The 20,047-nt window shown below is 31.9% G+C and overlaps 3 protein-coding genes across 4 annotated transcripts; 2 read left to right on the forward strand and 1 right to left on the reverse strand.

The window, feature by feature from the left end:
- Positions 1-6,625: 6,625 nt before the first annotated feature.
- On the forward strand, positions 6,626-11,769 carry LOC107024316 (calcium/calmodulin-regulated receptor-like kinase 1). 2 transcript variants are annotated; one of them, XM_015225276.2, is made up of 8 exons: positions 6,626-6,834; positions 7,552-7,921; positions 8,488-8,641; positions 9,345-9,471; positions 10,224-10,309; positions 10,542-10,613; positions 10,783-10,986; positions 11,184-11,769. In XM_015225276.2, exons 2-8 carry the CDS (start codon positions 7,608-7,610, stop codon positions 11,517-11,519), a joined length of 1,293 nt encoding a protein of 430 aa, XP_015080762.1. In that variant the 5' UTR covers positions 6,626-6,834; positions 7,552-7,607; the 3' UTR covers positions 11,520-11,769. The 2 variants fall into 2 exon arrangements, with proteins under 2 accessions (XP_015080762.1, XP_027773978.1); XM_027918177.1 differs by lacking the exon at positions 6,626-6,834 and adding an exon at positions 7,017-7,048 and having other exon boundaries at positions 11,184-11,765.
- An 827-nt stretch (positions 11,770-12,596) lies between these two features.
- On the forward strand, positions 12,597-15,353 carry LOC107026312 (50S ribosomal protein L24, chloroplastic). Its single transcript, XM_015227222.2, has 4 exons — positions 12,597-12,793; positions 14,202-14,240; positions 14,551-14,781; positions 14,965-15,353. The coding sequence occupies exons 1-4, from the start codon at positions 12,701-12,703 to the stop codon at positions 15,169-15,171; spliced, it is 570 nt and encodes a 189-aa protein (XP_015082708.1). The 5' UTR covers positions 12,597-12,700; the 3' UTR covers positions 15,172-15,353.
- A 1,631-nt stretch (positions 15,354-16,984) lies between these two features.
- LOC107024260 lies at positions 16,985-19,788 on the reverse strand. The gene is made up of 2 exons (XM_015225198.2): positions 18,585-19,788; positions 16,985-17,807 (listed from the first exon to the last, which is right to left on the reverse strand). Exons 1-2 carry the CDS (start codon positions 19,234-19,236, stop codon positions 17,176-17,178), a joined length of 1,284 nt encoding a protein of 427 aa, XP_015080684.1. The 5' UTR covers positions 19,237-19,788; the 3' UTR covers positions 16,985-17,175.
- Between the last annotated feature and the right edge of the window lie 259 nt (positions 19,789-20,047).

Here is a 20,047-nt window from a genome sequence, read left to right on the forward strand (position 1 = left end):
TTTAATATTTAGTCATCTAACTAATACTTACTAAAATTATTTTAGCATGATTTAGTACTTTATAATGCAGTTGCACGACCTAATAGAGCATGAAAAGGCAAAACAAGAAACTGAAAAATCATGGCGACAAAAAATTTCTCCATGTCTGCTCAGAACTCTTTTAGGATAGTTCTGATAATAATGTTCGTCGGGCTACTTCATACAATCACAATGAATCATACAATTGTTTCTTTGTATAAATGTATAGCGAAATAGGCATAGCTTTCAGTTGTATATGTATAACGAATTATACAGATATATGTTTGCTATGGAACGCAATTATGCAAACTTTGTTATAGCATACAAATTTGAATTTTGTGCTTGTTATATGTGTAAGTTGCCCATTAAATTATCAAATGAACGAGTTATTAACCCATTCAAATTTTAATTGGGCTAAAATAAGCACCGGGTCAAGATGGACTAATCAATGGATCACAGCTCACCCCGTCCAACTGGACTGGTTGTACTGGTCATTTGGACCCAACATAAAGCCCAAAGTAACAATCAATTCAGGAAGCCCAAATATTAATTTAATAGTTGCTCAATTTAATAGAAACATTATTAAACAGATATTGAATGAATATTATAAAATTAAAAAGTTTAACACTCATAATGGAATGATTTTTTTCTTTTAACAAAATAAAATAACTAAAAATTAGTTACCTGTTGTGTATCCAAGTAGGTAACCTAGAAATTAAAGATTATAGGTAACCATCGAGAGAAAATGGCAACATTATATATATTGTTCGTGTATATTACTTATATCTAATATAAATTGGACAGAAATTTTCTATATAGTTACTTACGACAGAATTGGAAGTAGAAAAATTCTATTATTAGAAGAGAAGAATAATAAGATAAGAAAGAAAAAGATGGAAAATAGAGTCGTAAAATTTTTCTGTTGACATGAAAACGGTTAAAAACTTGAGATTTTGACTTGACTTGTAACTAGAGAATCTCGATTTTGAGTTTTTAGAATAAATATTTTATTGAGAGTGTCGTTCCCAGAAATAAGTTATATTACACAAATCCAATTTAATTGATCAGATATCACACNCATCTTTGCTTATAATGATTATATCATTCTTTTTCCCTTCTCTTTTTTAATTTAAAAATTAAATGATATATAAATAAAATAATTACTTATAAAAAAGTGTGATATGATAATTTGATAGTATAAAGAAAAAAAAATTATAATTCAAACATATATCCAATGATGGAATTATTAAAGCAAAATAAATTAGAGCAACCGTTACAACTTAATTACAACTAAAACTAATAAAGTAAAAATCTTCAATTTAATTCGATTTGCAGGTTTAGTAAATCAAATTAATTAATTTCAAAATAATCAATTCAAACCCAATTAGAAATTACTTTTCCACCTTATTATAGATAGTCTTCCATCCAATATTTCTTAAAGTTACTATATTCGTTTTATTTTATTCTACGCTTATATTAATACATTTTATCAAATTAATACGAATTAATTAATATGAAACGAAGCGATTAACTGGTATAAAACTCCGCGTTACGACTTTTAAGGGTATACGGCGGAATTTTGGGCGTTGGCTCTAATTTCGGTCTCCTCTTTATGAAACAGTGATGGCATTTTTATAATTCCCCTTTTAAAATTATTATTTCTGCTTTTGTTGCTTTAATAAAATTATATTATATGATAGAGGGTCATATTCTCCGTTAAAACATTCTACTGTTTTGGAGCATTGTTCTATGCACCATTAATGACCTGATTTTTCAAAATATAGTTGACATTTATATCCCCATCTCTCTATGTAGTATGAAGTTACCAATCTACCCTTCCTTTTCATTTTTTATTTGTTCAAGGGGAGTTTTTTTTTTTTTTTAAAGTTGAACTTTAAAAAATATGTTTAATCATAAAATTTTGGTATTCAAGTTGAAGTTAAATTTCAAAATATTTAAGAATATGAAAAATAACACAAATGTATTTTTATTTCAAATTACTCATAAAAAGTCTAAAATAATTTCGATTTGAAAGCATGATCAAACACAATTTCATTTTATAATTTTTTTTTTAAAAAATTTAAATTGAAACATGATCAAACACACTTTTGTACTTTTTATGTTTCATTTGTTTGTTCTATTTTCCTTTTTAGACAGTTGAAAAAAAGAGAATAATTTTTTCATCTTTGACAATTCTTTAGTTTCAATATTTCATGTAATATGCTCGACAGTTGATAACACTAAATTAATTAAAAGACATTTTAATATATTTGACATATTTTTTTATTTACGATCACAAGAATTTAATTTCTTTTTAACTTTCTTAAATAACATATCAGATTAAAACAGAATAAACAAATTGAAATTGACGGAATATAAATTTGTAGTTGGACATTTTGTCATGAGTTAGATGTTGAATTCATGAATCTTGAAGAATGGGAGTGTGTCTGTGATTGTGACTTTCCTGCACGTCTTTAGATCCAAAGAAATCTTTATTATCATCAACCACGTTTTCTTCTCTACTCAAAATTATTATTAATGTTTATAAAGTAAATTGATAAACAAAAAAAGAATTGCAATATATTCACATGCAATATATATATATATATATGTGTGTTTAATCTTATTACATCTATGCATTTTCTCTCTTATAATTTCTTGCTTATTTTTTACTACGTGCATTCAGTATTTCAACATGCAAATTAATTTTGATTAAGATCTATCTTTATATTTAAGTTTATCTATGTATTCTTAATTTCCCCCCTAGATATATTATAATTTATACATTTATAATTACCTGTCCACAAATTAATAGTTGGATGAAGGCTATTATTGAGCATTTAAACTAACTTTTTGAACACACAAAAGCCTAAAAACAACTACTAATATATTATTTTATATATATAAAAGACTATCGGAGATCATGAAAAGACAAAATAATATATATATATATATATATATATGTATATATATATGTATATATATATATATATATGTATATATATTATTCATAAAGGAAATTTGTGTTATACATTTATAAAACAAACGAATTGATTAATCGAATCATCCATTTTACTTATATGTCAATCCACAAAAGTCATATAAAAAGCACTATTCTAGCATATGTTTATGATATGTTATTTACGAATACAAATTTCATATTCTTCATTTATTTTAAAATTTTATATTCAATAAATGGATTCACATAGATAGAAAAATACATAGAATAATACTTGAAAATATAAGTTCTAGGGTCATTTTTTTCTAGGTCAACTTCTTAGTTTTAGGAAAAAAAACAACCAATTAGTAAAACACATATATGACGTATAGAGTTGGAAAATGGAAAATTAGAATAATAAGGTGAAGCTATGACACAACTCTATTTACGTTCACATTGCTGATTTTATATCGAGTGTCAATCAGAAATAATGTCTCTATTCTATAAAAATCAAATAAAATTATCTATATCTTTTTCTTCTCAAGTCAGTTATTTTAACGAATACACTAAATTTATTATTATAGTTAAAAATGTAATTATCACAATCAAAAAATATCAAGTCACCAATATTTTTATCGTTTATTTTTATATATATGGAAATCGTACTCAAACATGGTCCAACGTGGTAGCTGTTAAATGTATGCCATATCTTGTCGTGTTTGAAATTAATGTCTTCTAAAATTTTTTATATATCAAATTCAACTTGATTGTGTTAGGTTGACAGTTGATTACTGCAATGACTATTTCTTCTCATAAATAAACCCTCTATATTTACACTTTATTTATTTATTTATTTATACTATTCATTTCCAAAACTATAAAAAAGGACTATAGTTCTAATTAATTAGTTGGAAATGCAGATTTAGAGTCCTAATAAGTCAGACCAAAAGATTCTGACTAATTAAGCATCCATATTTAGGTTAAATCACATTATAACTAGTAATATCGTCTTGTGTGGTGTATGATAAATATCAAAAGTGCTTATAAGTTAAAATAGTCAAAAAGGTATCACCATAATAAGAATAATTTTTACCGGTAATTAATTAACAACAATTGTTTAATTGTCATTAAATATGTATTTTTAGGTGTAATTAATACTCTTTGTGTGTGTCCCTAAAGATTTTAGCGACATTAAATCTAATAATACTTAACTAATGTTAGTAAAGGGATCACAATACTCTTTATTAATGTGCTTATTTATTATCATTAAAAGTTATTTTTGTTATAGTGTATATTGAATCGGTATCGCTATTTTCCTATAAGTGGAGTCAACTTTTTTTTTTTTAACAAAAAGTTATATTTTGTAGGTACATGTATAGGTTATTTTTTTGATTTTTTTTCCATATTAATTAGAATTAAACCTTGTAAGTTCATATCGATTGGTTGATTCAATTTGTACTTTATTAGTACGATTTTTTTTATTTAGTAGTATGACTTTGATACTTCATATTTGAACTTATGTACCAATTATTTGAAGATATTTTAAGGGAGACTTATCGTATGATGTTTGATAATTTAGATAAATGGGTTGGTGAAAGTTGATATGACTTAATGTAATTTTATCAGTAGGGTTTACTTTACCAAAACCAATTATAAAAAAAATAGAAACCATAGTAAATTTGGTAAATAGAAGTCATTTTCCGGAAAAAAAAGATATACATTAAATGAAATATTTTTTTCCCCCAAATACTATATTTTCAATATCAAAAAATAAAAATAACTTTAATTATTATAAGAAATATCTATTTGAAAAATGAAATTTATAACGAAATCAACGTATGATAGAAAAAAAAAATATGATTGCACAAACTATTACTACGAGTATTATTTCAGTTTGAAAGAAAAAAGAATTTGGAAAGAATATAAAAGAACAAAAAAATAATAATTAAAGACCATATTGAATTTTCTCAAATTCAAATACATAGAAAAATATTTTTTGAATTCCATTGGCGCTCTACGTCCTTTTATTTTCAAAATGTAGCTTTTCTATTTTGTTTATTTATTTAAAGGGGGCCATAAAATGTCATGTCAATCTTTTTGAAACTTTAAAAGAAGTTGCAATATTGTCTAATGAAAATAAATAAATTTGTATATAAAAAAACTATCCGTTATTACTGTTACATCTTGTAATGTAATAGTATCTAATTATATTAATTTATCATCGTTTAATAAAGTAACGAGCTAGTTTAAGATGTATATAAACTTAAGTACTAATAACTATCTAATCATGATTAAGTAAAATAAATTTTGAGCACCCACATATTATATGTTTATGTTAATTTGATTATATATATTGGGTGCAAATAATAATTTTTACCTTTGTAATCTTTGTGTAATTGGATAGAGTAAAATCTTGAGACAAAAATTGGATAAGCATTATTAAAAGACAATTATTATAAAGGTAAGTTAATGTAATCGTAAAAGTTAAGAAATATGCTTTGCTGGATTAAACCCAAATAACGGTAAACGTGGATTCACTTTATCATGTAATTATGAGGTTTTGTCCTATATTAATTTATTTATGAAATTTAAGAAGTAAAAAAAATAAATAACGATAGTTAAATAAATTAATTACTTTAAATTTTTATCATGTCAAGTAGAAAATTAAAATAAAAAATTATTAAAAATGGACAATTTTTTAAAATTTAATTGAAAAAAATATAACAAACAATTTTACACAATTATTTAGATCAAAATATAAAAAGAAAAATTACAGAGGATAAAAATTGTTAACTACAAAACAATAACGATAAATCCCAAGAAAGAAAGAAAAATATTAAAAATATATATTGTAAATTAAAATGATTATTATCGACCTGTACTCCATAAATTGATTTACTCTCTCCTAAAGATGAAAACTATATCATACATAATTAATTACATAATAGTGAGGTTAAGTACACAAACAACATTCAAATTATAGATTTATAGTTAGCATATTTTGTTTAAATATTTTTTAACTCATGTTCAAAAATGTATCTATCAAAGGTTAAAAATCTTATCAGGACAAATCATCAAATAAAAAATATATTTTCTCCGTTTTATTTTGTATGTCATATTTTTACTTTACACATATTAAAAAATGATGTATCTTTATCCTTTTATTCTTATTTAATATTTTCTTAAGTCAACTTTATTAATAATAAATAAAAAAATTAGTTAACTACTCTATGAAAAATATAATAGACAAATATAGTAATTTACACATAAATTTAAAATAAAAGTATTGTGGTCTAGATAAAAGGGACGAAGAGAATAGTAATTTTTTTAAAAATTATTTCACTATTAGAGGAAAATAATTAAAAGTCCTCAAATTTTTCATTGAATTATATGCTATATAATTCAAATTAATCCGATCTACAAAATGTTTGTGTCTCTTAATCCATTTTTTCCTTTAACACGAGAAAAATAAATCACATTTATATAAGGGGCCTAAAAGTAGATAGATTATCATTAATTCTATATTTATTAATTCATCACAAGAAGAAAATAAAAAAAAAATGAAAAAGACGTTAATATTTATATAAACTAAAAAAGGGTATTATGGGAAATGTAAAATAATAATCATCATCATCCGTCACGCGCGTTTTAAAAGTCTCTCAACGTAAAAAAAAAAAAATGTCAGAAGGAGACCAGTTTGCCTGAAACAACACTCTGCTCTTTTGCCTCTTCCAATTGAATTTTCATTTTCATTTTCATTTTTTCTCTATATCGGCAAATTCCAAACACGGTCTTAACCAGATTCCTTCCTTTTTTGTTGCTTCTCAACGTGCCTAGATCCTTCTTCATCACGCTTTGTTAACTGCTTTTAACTCAAGGTACAACAATGGAGGAATGAATATGCACTTTACAGTTTTTCGCCTGAAAATTTGCGCTTTTTTGAGTATACTTTTTACTTTTTCGCACTAGTTTTTGATCTGTTCTGGAATTTAGCTTTTGTACTAATCATTATGTTGTTTGCATTTGATTTGTTGTTTTGGAACATTTATTTGTAGATTTTCCTTTTTGGCTGCTGGTGGAATAAGCTTAGTCGTAAGTTGAAACTGTCAGTTTTTCCGGCGTGTTTTGACCGAATCTGGATTTTTGAACTAATGCTTTTACGATGCTCTGTTCGGAAAATATATTTGTGAAAACTGAAAATTGTGTATTGTATTGCAGTTTATTGTCTCGGTTGGAGAATTAGTAGGAGGCATGTTAGAGTATTTTTTACGCTTTGAGCTGGATTGTCTTTTGCACTTGTGGTTTCGTATGTTTAATTTTAGTTAGCAAGCAAGGCTAATCAAAGCATGTTTTTGTTTTCTTCTCGAATTTGGTTAATTTTTATACTCATGAAAATGGAGATTGTTTTAGGATAAAAATTTTGTTTATTATTTTTCTGGACTGTTGTTTTGGGATGAAATTTGTTCGAATGGAGCTAAATTGGTATTGAGGATTCATATGGTTGATCTCGACTAGTTTAGGATTGTTGGAAGTTGTTGTAGTGAACTTTTTTATTCATCCTGACTCAGAAGTTAACTGTTTTTTATTTCTTACAGCTATTTCTCAATGGGACCAATGCTTAGGTAGCTGAGAATTGAGGAACACGGAAGAGATGGAGAAGGAGTCATCTGGATTAATTATAGGCATCTCAATTGGAGTGGTAATAGGAGTGCTTTTAGCTATAGCTGCATTTTTCTGTTTTAGGAGGTACCATAGGAGACGTCCTCAGGTAGGGAATAGCAGTTCTAGGAGGGCTGCCACTGTTCCTATTCGTGCAAATGGTGTAGATACATGTACAGTATTATCAGACTCCTCAATTGGTACTGAGTCACCAAAGTCTATCCAGAATGGCATGTCATTTTGGTTAGGGAGCGTCAGGAAGTCGAATGTGGTTTCTGCATCCGGTATTCTCGAGTACTCCTACAAGTATGTATCTTTGATAAAATGGAAAGAGTATTGCAACTTCTTAGTTTGGTCTACAATCTACTGCTCTCTCATTGTTTGTGAAAAGGAATGGTGAACTTGGCTAAGACTATTATTTTATCATTGGGGAGATTGTTTAAAATCAGTACTTTTATATTATTATAGTTGTTTCGATCACTGGAAGTAGAATACAGTATAAGGATCTTACAAAATCCAATCTTCCACTTTTGCTCAGAACTTGCCAAAGAAGAAATGATCCATTTTTTTTTTGTCTCTTTATCGAAGAAACTGTCTTTAGACCATACAACTTCAATCAGAATCCTGAACAATGTACTGTTTGGACGTTGTGCAAAACTAGGAACATTCTCCCAGTAGCAAGACTTTGCGTCTTTGTCTCATGGCAATATCCTATTATAATGTGTTTGATTCATTACTTTGCTTCATGTATTGCAATTCCGTTCATACTATTTGACATAAATTGCAGTCTTCAATAAATAGACCTTGCATCTTAGGGCCATGAGTGCATGACTTCTTAATTGAGATGATGATCATTTACTACTTATGGGCAGGGATTTGCAGAGAGCAACCTACAACTTCACCACATTGATTGGTCAAGGGGCCTATGGTCCTGTTTATAAAGCTCAGATGTCTACTGGTGAGACGGTTGCTGTCAAAGTGCTTGCAACTGATTCTAAACAAGGGGAGAAAGAATTCCAAACAGAGGTACTCTAAACATTACAGAAGAATTCTTTTCAGGACTATATCCGTGTGTTTGACAAGTCAACTTGTTCAAACATTTGTTGTAAATTTTGACAACCTTTAGTAATGTGCAACAACCATCTCTAGCAAGCTCTAAGTTAACACATGGAAAGGCCAGTTCACCAAACAACCAGTTGGTAAAATATGGTGTAGCCGTGTAGTGGAAAATGCTAAATAAATTTACTTACTTTTTGTGCTTCATAAAAATGTTTACCTTAAATTATGAGCATCACTTAGACAACATGGCAGTAGTACAAGGCCAAGTGATCTTTTACAAAAACATCTGGTTTTCAGATAAAAAGAGACGGGTATATTTACTTCAACTGCCCTCATATTTTGATTCTGTCTCTGGTGAGGTGCTTGCAACTGATCATAAGCAAACGGGGACTAAAATGGGTGTACCCTCCCTCTCAAGTCTCAACATGAACAATGCTTTCTCTAAAATTTCATAGCACACTAAAAAAGGTTTAGGCAAATCCTAGCATTTGTGAGTTAATATTTAACAGAACTTTTCTTTCTATAGGCTTCTAGATATCATATGAGCGCCATCCTTCTATTTATATTTTGTGCTAAACTGTATGTTTTATGATGTAAGAGCTGAACTACATTGTCTGATGTAAATGTTCTCTAAAACTAAATTGACTTCCATCTTCTTTTGTTTCCACAGGTCATGTTACTGGGAAGGCTACACCACAGAAACCTAGTGAATTTAGTTGGATACTGCGCAGAGAAGGGTCAGCATATGCTTATCTATGTTTACATGAGCCGAGGCAGTTTAGCTTCTCACTTGTACGGTATGCTATTGAGAACTCTGTTTGATTATTTTTGTTGCAAGAGAAAAAGATTTCTTAGAGAGACAGTTTTGATCAAGCCATTTTCCTGCAACATTCTTAAATTTAAAAACATTTCTCTGGTTGAATGATGCTGAGATTACCAAATATTGCATGCCTATATATGTGTACTTTTCACCTCAATTATGTTCATTGAGTAACATATATCAGTCATCCATCAATCAACGCAATAATTTCAAGTAGCCAATTTGCAGTAAATGGAACTATCTTTATATGGGTGAAACTAGATTAGTCTGTTAAGAAGTTTACTGCCACCAAAAGCAAGTTTTGGATGTAGTCAGTCTCGTGCTAACCCACTGTGTGTCCTAGCAGTGTAGATTTGAGCTCCTTTCTGAACAGTATTCCTCCATTTGCATGCCCTTCAGCGCTAACAATTTGATCAACTTATAGCAAGGCTCCCTATTATCCAGTTTAGCGTTGCTGGTTCTTAACACTGGTACACTGAATGCTAGGGATTGTTTATGTGACTACTTGAAGATATCCCACCTCCTCAAATTGGAAATTCTCCTTTGTGTTCTGTGAGATGAGATTCATGATACATTGACATTTGTCTTTTGACTAGCATATGTACTCATGCAATCAAAGTGTTCATAGCAATGTAAAACATGGGAGTGTAGCCAGATTTTTGCATCCAGGATAACCTCTCACATGCATGATAATGTGTTAGTATTTTAACAATGGAACTACATTGACAGATGAAAAGCTTGAACCATTGCGCTGGGAGTTGAGAGTTCAAATTGCTCTGGATGTGGCTAGGGGCTTAGAGTATCTTCATGATGGGGTAATCTTTTCCCGTAATTCATATTTAATTGCTGACACATGATTATAACCAGTCTCTCTTCGGTATCAAGGATCCTTGAAATAAGCATAAAATACCAATATACTGTTGACATACAAAATAAATTTTGGGGGGAACTTAATTTCTGAATCATGTGTGTCCTAGTGGAAACTCTCCTGCTACCATATATTGCTGATTCACTTAACTCTTTCTTCTTTGTTATTTCCTTTTTCAGGCAGTTCCTCCAGTTGTACACCGGGATATTAAATCATCCAATATTTTGTTGGATCAGTCAATGAGTGCCAGGGTAGGTTTCTTTTTTCTCTCTCCAAAGTGAAGTAGGCGGAATAGGTTTCTTTGGTTGATAATAATGAAATGGCACACTTTGAGGTGGTCACATTATCATAATGAAAATGTCGACGCCATTTTGAGCTAATGGTATTAAGCATAACTGCAATCTTGGGTGTAATACACAGGTTGCTGATTTCGGGCTGTCAAGGGAAGAAATGGTCAGTAAACATGTATCCAACATCCGTGGAACATTCGGATATCTTGATCCTGAATATATATCAACTAGGTCCTTCACTAAGAAAAGCGATGTTTACAGCTTTGGGGTTTTACTATTCGAACTTATTGCTGGTAAAAATCCTCTTCAGGGGCTTATCGAGTATATTGAACTAGTAAGATCTCTCTCTCTTTCTCATTATGTGATGTGAAACTTTTTTTTTTGTGGCACATGTAGAGAGCACTGATCTCGAGTAACTTTCAGAACCCCTCCACTCCTTCCCTCTTCTCCTACAACCTCTTTTATTGTGCATATGTTTCTGAAGCCTATTCAGTCATATAGAAACTAAGCTCCAATGATTGATGATTGTAGGCAGCCATGACTACAGATGGAAAAGGCGGATGGGAGGAAATCGCAGATTCCCGTCTTGATGGGAAGTATGATCTGCAAGAACTTAATGATGTAGCAGCACTTGCATACAAATGTGTGGATCGTGCCGCCAAGAAACGGCCTTCCATGAGGGACACTGTGCAGGTTCTGTCAAGGATACTCAAGTCTAGACACGAAAGAAAACGCCAGAAGCGATCTTTATCTGCAACAGCAGAGGAGATTACCATCAATGTTGAACAAGTAGATCATCGGAATCCAATCTCTGGACATCGACGTGTTGAATCTATAGATAGCACAGCTGACTCGTATGAAGTTTAACTCAGTTCTTCCATTTGTTTATTTTTTTGTTTCATCTTGTAAAATTGGTCAGGTTGTTAGGTTTCTTATTTACAAAAACACACTTTTGTCTTGGTGAGTTCGTTTGGGATACTTAGGGGTATGTTATAGTCTGAGTGTATGATAGCCTTTGTTCCCAATTTTGTTCTAAGTTTTTGTAAATTTGCTTGGAAGGTTAATGAATGGTAGAAAACGGGGAAAATCCCACATCAGGCTTTTTTCACTTCTTCTACATTAATATCCTATTCAATCTAATTTTATTAAAAAAGAACCAAGCTTTTTCTATTTTTTAATCCCCCGATATTTTTTCAATATATATATTTGTTCAATTCGTCTTTTATATGTTTTGTCAACCTATAAAACGTTAAAACTTGATCATTTTTCCCTTTTTAAATTAGGGCAAATTATAGGAATTATTCTTTAAAAGTTTATAATTACAAAAAATCCTCAAAATGGATACAATAATATAAGCGTTGATACATTAATCTAATGCGCGAGATTCAATAATTTGATGTGTGAGATATACTAATCTGATGCACGAGATACACTAATCTGATGCGCGAGATATATTAATTTGATGCGCGAGGTACATTTTATACATGATACTAATCTGATGCGCGAGGTACATTTTATGCATGATACACTAATTTGATGCGCGAGATATACTAATCTGATGCGCGAGGTACATTTTATACATGATACACTAATCTGATGCTCGAGATGCACTAATCGATGCGCGAGGTACTTTTTATACATGATACATTATATGATGCTCGAGATACACTAATCTGATGCGCAAGATACATTTTTATACATGATACACTAATCTGATGCGCGGGATACAATAATATGATTCGGGATATAAATTAATGTGATGCGTGAAAATTGTGAAATTTTAGAAATTTGTAAAACTTATAAGGGATAATGATAATAAGTAAACTAAAAGGTGAGATTTCCGTAATTAATCCATAATCCCAAATAGCTAAAAAGGGACTTTATAATTGGGCCGTACTCGACCCGTTGAAGGTCCAATTAACTTGGATCGGGTGTCCAGGGATAGAGAGAGAAGAAGACGAAGGTTCTGGTTTTTATTATCCTATCCAAATATTCAGCTCAGTGTTGTTTCTTCCTTCACAAAAGGATTTTGCAGAAGGTTTTGAGCAATGGCGGCTCTGCAGAGCTCCTTTACTGGTCTCTCCATCTCCTCCACCTCCTTCTTCGGCCAACGCTTCTCTCCTCCTCTCTCCCTTCCTCTGGTATGCTTTCTCATAACTTCAACTATCTGGTTTTCAAACTGAACTATCTCAAATGTTAATTGTTTTGTTTCTACAACTGTATCATTCGGTCCAGCTTGCTCACAACTCGACTAATCACGTAGAATACCTGCTACCTCTAGCCGGAATTGAATTGTGTTGCAAGTAACTTTCTCCATCCAGTCTTACATAAATGCGAAGAAATAAACTAGTGTATTGTGATTTGAACCAATAAATCGTAGTTGTTCACCACTGCATTGACCACTAGGCTATGTCCTATCTGTTTATCTCAATTTCAGTTGTCTTTGTGAAAGGTCTTTTTTTGAATAATTTGATTTCTATGTATTAGGGATCATAGGAACAAAGGTATCCATTTCCATTGTACTATTGATTATAAATTAATTTTATATTATTTGATTACAATATATTGTGAACTTTTTCTCTGCTTGGTCACCATTGCTACCTGAGTCCTTTCTCATATCATATGTTTTTTCGCTATTATAAGTTTTGACTGCGTGTTTGGTACGAAGGAAAATGTTTACCTAGAAAACAAATGTGGAACTTACTAATCTTCTAGTGTTTATATAGTAACTAAGCTAGATAATATTATCCCAAGAGCATTTATATGTTATATATCCAACAAAATACTATGGAGGCGAGATGGGATGGGGAGTGGGGATTCGGGGACGGACAGACGTGATATGGTCAAGAACTGGGAGTTGGAGGAATTGGGTGATAATAACTCGAAATGCTACTTATCCATCTTGTTTTCCTTACTTCCACTACGGAAGTCATTTTCTTCATTTTGAACTTGAACTTGTTTTCCTAAAGAAAATATTTTCGGAACACAGGAAAGTTGGAACTACATACCAAACACAGTGTATTTCTAGCTGCAAGAGAATAATTTTATATATAAAGACATCTACAATTCAATACAGTAGTTCCTCAAAAGTTCTTGAAAAAGTCAAGTATATTAAGAATATGCTAATTGGTTAACTTAAACTTACCCCCTCTGTTGCATTGATACTCTTCCAAGTTCCAACATAAGGACGAACCCTGTATTTGACTTAAGGTTCGAAATTTTAATATTTGGACATATTTAGCAATTTTTTAATATATATATATAGGGTCTGAGTTAAAGCTACTGGGTGCTGCTGAACCCATATTATACATATGCCTCTGTGTTCCTCGATAATAAATCGTTCTCATATTATAGTTACCTGTATAATCACAAGTTATTGGAAGCAAATATGGAATAAGATCTGTCTCCAGAAAATGCACTTGCTTGTTATTCGGTTAACACTTTGATGTATATCATGCCTTACGCAGTTTGTCACTTTTTATTGTGTCAACTGTAAAACTGGAGAATCTTTTGCCACTTTAATGACAACCTCCATATGATGCCGTGCAGGTTAAATCAGCAGAAGGTCCATGTTTGATTACAGCAAAGGTTGGTATCTTGATCCATTTTGGTCCTTTAGTATGTGTGTCCGAGATAGACATTTCCCGCAACTACTTTTATAGGGTTGCTGTTAATGTGGTCATGCATTTCTTTTATAACTTATGATGTAATGAAGGAAGTGCTGAAACTAACTTGTCAACAGCTTTTAAAAATGGCCACCAAATGTTTGTATTGCTAACCTTTGGTACTAATTTTTATGGGTATGATATTCTTTTAGCTGAAACAACAGTTACTGAGAATTGTGATTAGAATTAGCTTTATCATTGAATAAGAGCTTCTTTTTATGTCTATTTTGCAGCTTAAGCGATGGGAGCGTAAAGAATGTAAGCCAAACAGCCTTCCAGTACTACACAAAATGCATGTAAGGCTGGGTGATACTGTAAAGGTAATCTCCGGCCATGACAAAGGTAAAATTGGAGAGATTACCGAGATCATCAAGCACAACAGCAAAGTAGTAGTAAAAGAGGTGAACTTGAAAACCAAGCATGTGAAGAGTCGGAGTGAGGAGGAACCAGGCCAGATAGTCAAGGTTTTATCTCGATTTCTTTCTTCTCTATCTTGCCTAAAAATTATTATCTTGAGATTTCATTTCGTCGTGGCTAGCATCGAATTCATCTTTGCCCTAACAAGAAAGTAAAACTTTGTGTTAAGATTTTAGATTGAACTTCCCCAACTTGTTTGGATTGAGACGTAGTTGTTGTTATTGTTTCAGATTGAAGCTCCTATTCACAGCTCAAACGTGATGCTTTACTCAAAAGAGCAGAAGGTAGCCAGTCGGGTGGGTCACAAAACGTTAGACAATGGAAAAAGAGTCCGGTACCTCATTAAAACTGGGGAAATCATCGATAGTGCAGAGAACTGGAAGAAAGCAGTCAAAGAGAAGGGGAAAACAACAGAAGCAGTAGCTGCTGCTTCCTAGGAGATCCACTGGTCTGTAAATTCTAGTTCGATTTTGCTAATTTTGAATCTTCTCTCATTGATATATTATGATTCTGTTATCACCTTCACTTTTTTAAATCAGTAACATAAGATTTTATATTAAAGTACATTTACTCAAAAATTCTGTTTGCCAGTACATTACGTACTAGAGTTTGATGGTTAACGGGTCGAGGACAATGATCTTTTTGTGCTTTATAATTCGAGTTCGTGTCCATTTATCAATGATTCTTTCAACTGTTTCAAGAATGTATGTATGTATGTCATGATACATATTATCTCAGGCTTAGATAGATGCAACATGGCTTGAAGGATCGAAACTATACGTTTTTACTTACTGAAACTGGAATATATCTATAATACAGGGACCAAAGTGGCTATCCACAGGAACAATCTAAATCAGCATTAATGAAATGCCTACTGAAATATTCCCCAATTGCATTTATATTCAGTTTTCTGAACACAAAAATAGACAAGGGTCCTTTCAATCAAAATCAGATGCATATACATACTTAATGAGTTGGCATTTCCATGTAACAGTTATCAACAGATAGCTACCGTTCAAAACCAAGACAGCAACAAAATGATCCACGAGAGAGATGTGGATCTCGATTCGAGTTCTTAGTAAGGAGCGTTTCCTCCTTTGTATAGGGCTCAAGCTAGTTTATATCGAACTTCAGATGATTATATTATATACAACAAATACATATTAACTCGTTAAGATATACAAATGGATCTCTTAAGCGCACTCACAACTTGTTATCTCAAGTAGGGGTCAAAATTTAAAATTTAAGAGTTCAAGAAAAGAAACAATTGGGTACCACATTTTTGGTCATATTAAAAGCAAGAGGAAAAAGTTGGTTCTTTTTTTTAACTTATCTTATGAATCTAGTTCATTTCTCTGAACAGCAGTAGTGATAAATTAAGAAGAAAAACAATGTGCAGAGAATAAGAAAAAGAGGATCACAACATTTTTCTAGCAACACTAATAGTAGCTCTAATAAGACACATAAAAAATATAGTCTGCCAAAAGAAACATAGACAGTGACTTATTATCTTCTTTATTTGTGTACTTTAGCATTTTATAGAGCATGTAGCAGTACCAACTTGAGGACCACATTTTGGTTGCTGCAAGTGGATTTCATTGAGTTGATGATGTAACAAAAATACAATCAGAATCTGAAGAGGATAGAATGTACGTAGATTATATGAGGAACAACTGTTACTTCATATTTGAGTGTCATACAACAATTACAGACTCTAGAAATAGTCTCACCTATATTGTATCCTCCAAAAATGCACTATTTTTGAATGATCCGACTATATTTGGAATGATTAGACACACGTCCAACAACATTTATTAAAGAGTCTGCGAAACATAGGTGCCGGAAGCATAGCTTACGAACTTCTAAAGCCTTAGTCCAACCATTTGTTTTAGAAGTCACAAGTGTCTAGTCCAAAACTACTCAGATTTGTGATCAAGGATTTATTCTAAAAGCTGAAATGGTCCCAAATCTATAGTTGTCTGTATTACTCTGTACAATAAACGGTATTCTGTTACACCTATACATCATACATGTACAAACTCAACCAAAAATCGTCAGAGACACAGAAAAAGGAAGTCGACAAGTGAGGCTTGTTCAAGTGGTTGAGCACATCCATCCATCATTAACCTGTAGATTGAGGGCTAATCGAGTCACGCTGGAGGGTAGTGGGAACACTATTAGTCCTCCTGGGGTTGGGTGGTTGAAATAATAAAAAGGGGCAGTCACTCCCCACAAAGTCAACAAAAAAACTATCAATGGAACTTTTTGATCATCTTGCTTTGCCAAATTTTGGTAATAACAGATACAGAAATATGCAGGAAGTAAGAATTTGGACTCCAAGAACCAAAAGTTCCTGCAGAACATGTCGAAAAGAGAATCCTATACGTGACGCGAAGTCTCACTACTAATTCAAACATTCTACCATGTCTTATTCTTTTTCCTTAGGCTTTGCAGATTACCACAAAACAAGGAAGAAGAGCCTTGGGATTAAGCAAGTAAAGCTCCTCTATGTTCGAGTACACGCCAACCTTACCTGCCAAAGAATCGAACCCAGTTTGGCCAGCCATTTCTTGAATGTTCTCTAGTGGCCTATGCACTCGACCTGCAACTACTCTGCAGACGATTAATGCTTTTCTTAAGGATGGATCATCTTCACTCATCTCGATGCATTCATAAGCACTTCCACTTGTGGAAGTGGTGAAGACGCCAATCCCGCCTTTGAGTTCCTTCTTTGTGGAGAAACCGTTTCTGATAATTCGACAGACGCAGCATTTATCAGATATACAGAGACAGCAGGATCCGTTCATGCCAAGGCCGCAAGCCAAAGTAGTTCCATAGAACCTTAAAAGTTCATTTCCATCAGCTATACATCGAGGATGTTTCTTAGGGAGCTTACTTGCTTTGCTCTTCACCATCTCCCTATGTTCTTCAAACCGAGCCAGAGTTTTCTGTGTGTTATGAACTTTCAAGACCCTTTCAATCCGTCCAACTTGGCTCTCGGATTTTAACCAGCTTGAGCGACAGATAATTTCTACAATCTTCCTTGAAGAATCACCCTCCAAAAGTTCACTCACTGTCCATTTGAGCAAAAAACAAGCTAAGAAGCCTTTCAAAACCATTAAATCAACAAGTACAGAAAATGAATACAATAACAACTACTATAACAATGCCGCCTCAATCCAAAGCAAATAGGGAGCAATGTGCCTAGGTGAATGCATCCAAACGTATTCTGTACTAAGAGGATTCATCCTAAATGGACATACAAGTGACGGGAAGCAAAATCTTTTCTCATCCAACAGCGCAATGCAGGTGTAAGCGCAATGCACATAGAATTTCACAGTTAAAATTTTATGATTTCTTTTCCTTCACCTTCCTACACCACCAATCCATCAAAACTAATCAATATTATCTCACCTTGAAGCAAATTTCAAACAAATTAACTGAAAAAGGACACATCTTTTTAACACTAAAGACAAAGTCAAGAAGTTCCAATTCCTAAGCAATGGGGTTCAGAAGCTCCAAATGTACGATCTTGTGATGTAGGCTACACACACATAATCAAGTACATTTTTCGAGAAAATCTTAGTAGGTTGACAATCTAAACTTTCGCCTTGTTAGTGCGAGTTCGAATAAGAAATACTATTAACCAACATATTAAATAAATTACTATAAATTATTCATCACCTTGTAATCCACTTTCCCTACCCTAATTTTTATTTTTATTTTTTAAAAAGGAGTATTTTTTTTCAGACAAAGAGCATGAAAAAGGAAATAAGCTATAGTGTAAGCAAAAAAGCATGGATTTAGGAACATGAATGATGAAAAAAGCAAAAAGGCAGGATTTTTTTACCAGCATGCTTAGAAAGATGATGCTCTTCAAGAGCTTCCCATTTCCCAAATTGCTCTCCACACTTATGACATGTGACCCCAGAAGAAGTTCCATTAACATCATTATCAAGTGAATACCTAGTTTTAGAAGCAAAACTACTTGTGTGTCCTTCTTTATCAACAAGAAAAGATGTACTCCTCCTTGTAGGAGTATTCCTACAACCAGAATTGAAATAATGCATTGTAGGGTGCCCTCCTGGACCTGGTGTACCAGGCCTTAAAGTACCCACTAAAGTTGAACCATCATTAGTACTCACCCCACCTCCACCCCCATTACCACTTTCTTGAAATCCATTAAAACTAGTGATTTTCAGCTCACATCTTGAATTACTCAGAATAACTTCATGAGTTATTGGATTAATAAACTCAGTACTACCAATAGATCTTGGACTACAACTAGGTGGTTTATCCAAATGTCTTTTACTTCCATGGATTACATCTTTAAGATTTGCTATAGACCTTGAACAACCAGACCTTCCTCCTCCCTTTTTAGTCAAAATTGTGCTTAACTCTTTTCTTGTTTTTGGGTCATGAACATCTGATGGCCCTGATTTACAATGCAAAGATCTCTTTAAAGTAAACCAAACTGCTGGCATATTCTTCTTCTCCCCCATTTTCAAGATTCTATCTTTTCAACAACCCTTCAATAAAACTCAAAAAAAGTAACTTTTCCTCTACTTATACTCAGATAACTTTCTAAAAGAAATGAACTTTCCTAAAGCTATCATCTTTTTCTACCCCCCATGAAACTCAAAAAAGTTAGTCAAGAAGATATCTTTCTATTCTTGACTGACATTATCTCCTTATGAAAAATGCTTCTTTTTAGCTATCAGAAAACAAACCCCACACAGCATTCTTCAAAATGCCTTGAAAAAGATTAAAACTTTACACAAATTAAACTCACTCAAGAAAATCCCAACTACAAACCCAAAAAAAGTTAGTAAAAATCCCCTTTTTTAGCTATCAGAAAACAAAAGTGAACACCCATTGCTCTCAAGAAGACAACCCCAAAACAACATTCAAAATGCCAAAGAAAAAAAAATCAAAACTTTACAAAAAAAAATTAAAGTCACCTCAGAAAATTTAACTAGAAACCCATGAAGAACAAGAAGAAAAAAGCTTTAGAGGCAAAAGAGAAAGAAGAGGATATTGTCAATTAAATGAAAAAAAACAAGAATCTATTGGGTAATTATTAAAGGAACAAGACAAAAGAAAACATGAAGCTTTAAAAATTGGCATAATTATATAAATGGACAGTCAAATTTAATATTTTAGCATTTCTTCTAAATCATATTAGTAATTGAAATTTAAGACAATATACTTATAAAGAAAAACATTTAAGATATAATTAAAATTATGCTTTACATTATTATTCTGTATTAAATTATAGATATAATTTTTTAAGTAGTTTAATTTATCTCTTTA

This window comes from Solanum pennellii, chromosome 7 (assembly GCF_001406875.1).
Source record: "Solanum pennellii chromosome 7, SPENNV200".
NCBI lineage: Eukaryota > Viridiplantae > Streptophyta > Magnoliopsida > Solanales > Solanaceae > Solanum > Solanum pennellii.

Bases quoted from the DNA above. Each gene is read 5' to 3' on its own strand.
- LOC107024316 (XM_015225276.2), top strand. From the start codon at position 7,608: ATGGAGAAGGAGTCATCTGGATTAATTATAGGCATCTCAATTGGAGTG. The intron at 7,922-8,487 runs GTATGTATCTTT...ACTTATGGGCAG, and splicing joins ATTCTCGAGTACTCCTACAA to GGATTTGCAGAGAGCAACCT. The intron at 9,472-10,223 runs GTATGCTATTGA...CTACATTGACAG, and splicing joins TTTAGCTTCTCACTTGTACG to ATGAAAAGCTTGAACCATTG.
- LOC107026312 (XM_015227222.2), top strand. From the start codon at position 12,701: ATGGCGGCTCTGCAGAGCTCCTTTACTGGTCTCTCCATCTCCTCCACC. The intron at 12,794-14,201 runs GTATGCTTTCTC...GATGCCGTGCAG, and splicing joins CTCCTCTCTCCCTTCCTCTG to GTTAAATCAGCAGAAGGTCC. The intron at 14,782-14,964 runs GTTTTATCTCGA...TTATTGTTTCAG, and splicing joins AACCAGGCCAGATAGTCAAG to ATTGAAGCTCCTATTCACAG.
- LOC107024260 (XM_015225198.2), bottom strand. From the start codon at position 19,236: ATGGGGGAGAAGAAGAATATGCCAGCAGTTTGGTTTACTTTAAAGAGA. The intron at 17,808-18,584 runs GTAAAAAAATCC...TCAAATGGACAG, and splicing joins TCATCTTTCTAAGCATGCTG to TGAGTGAACTTTTGGAGGGT.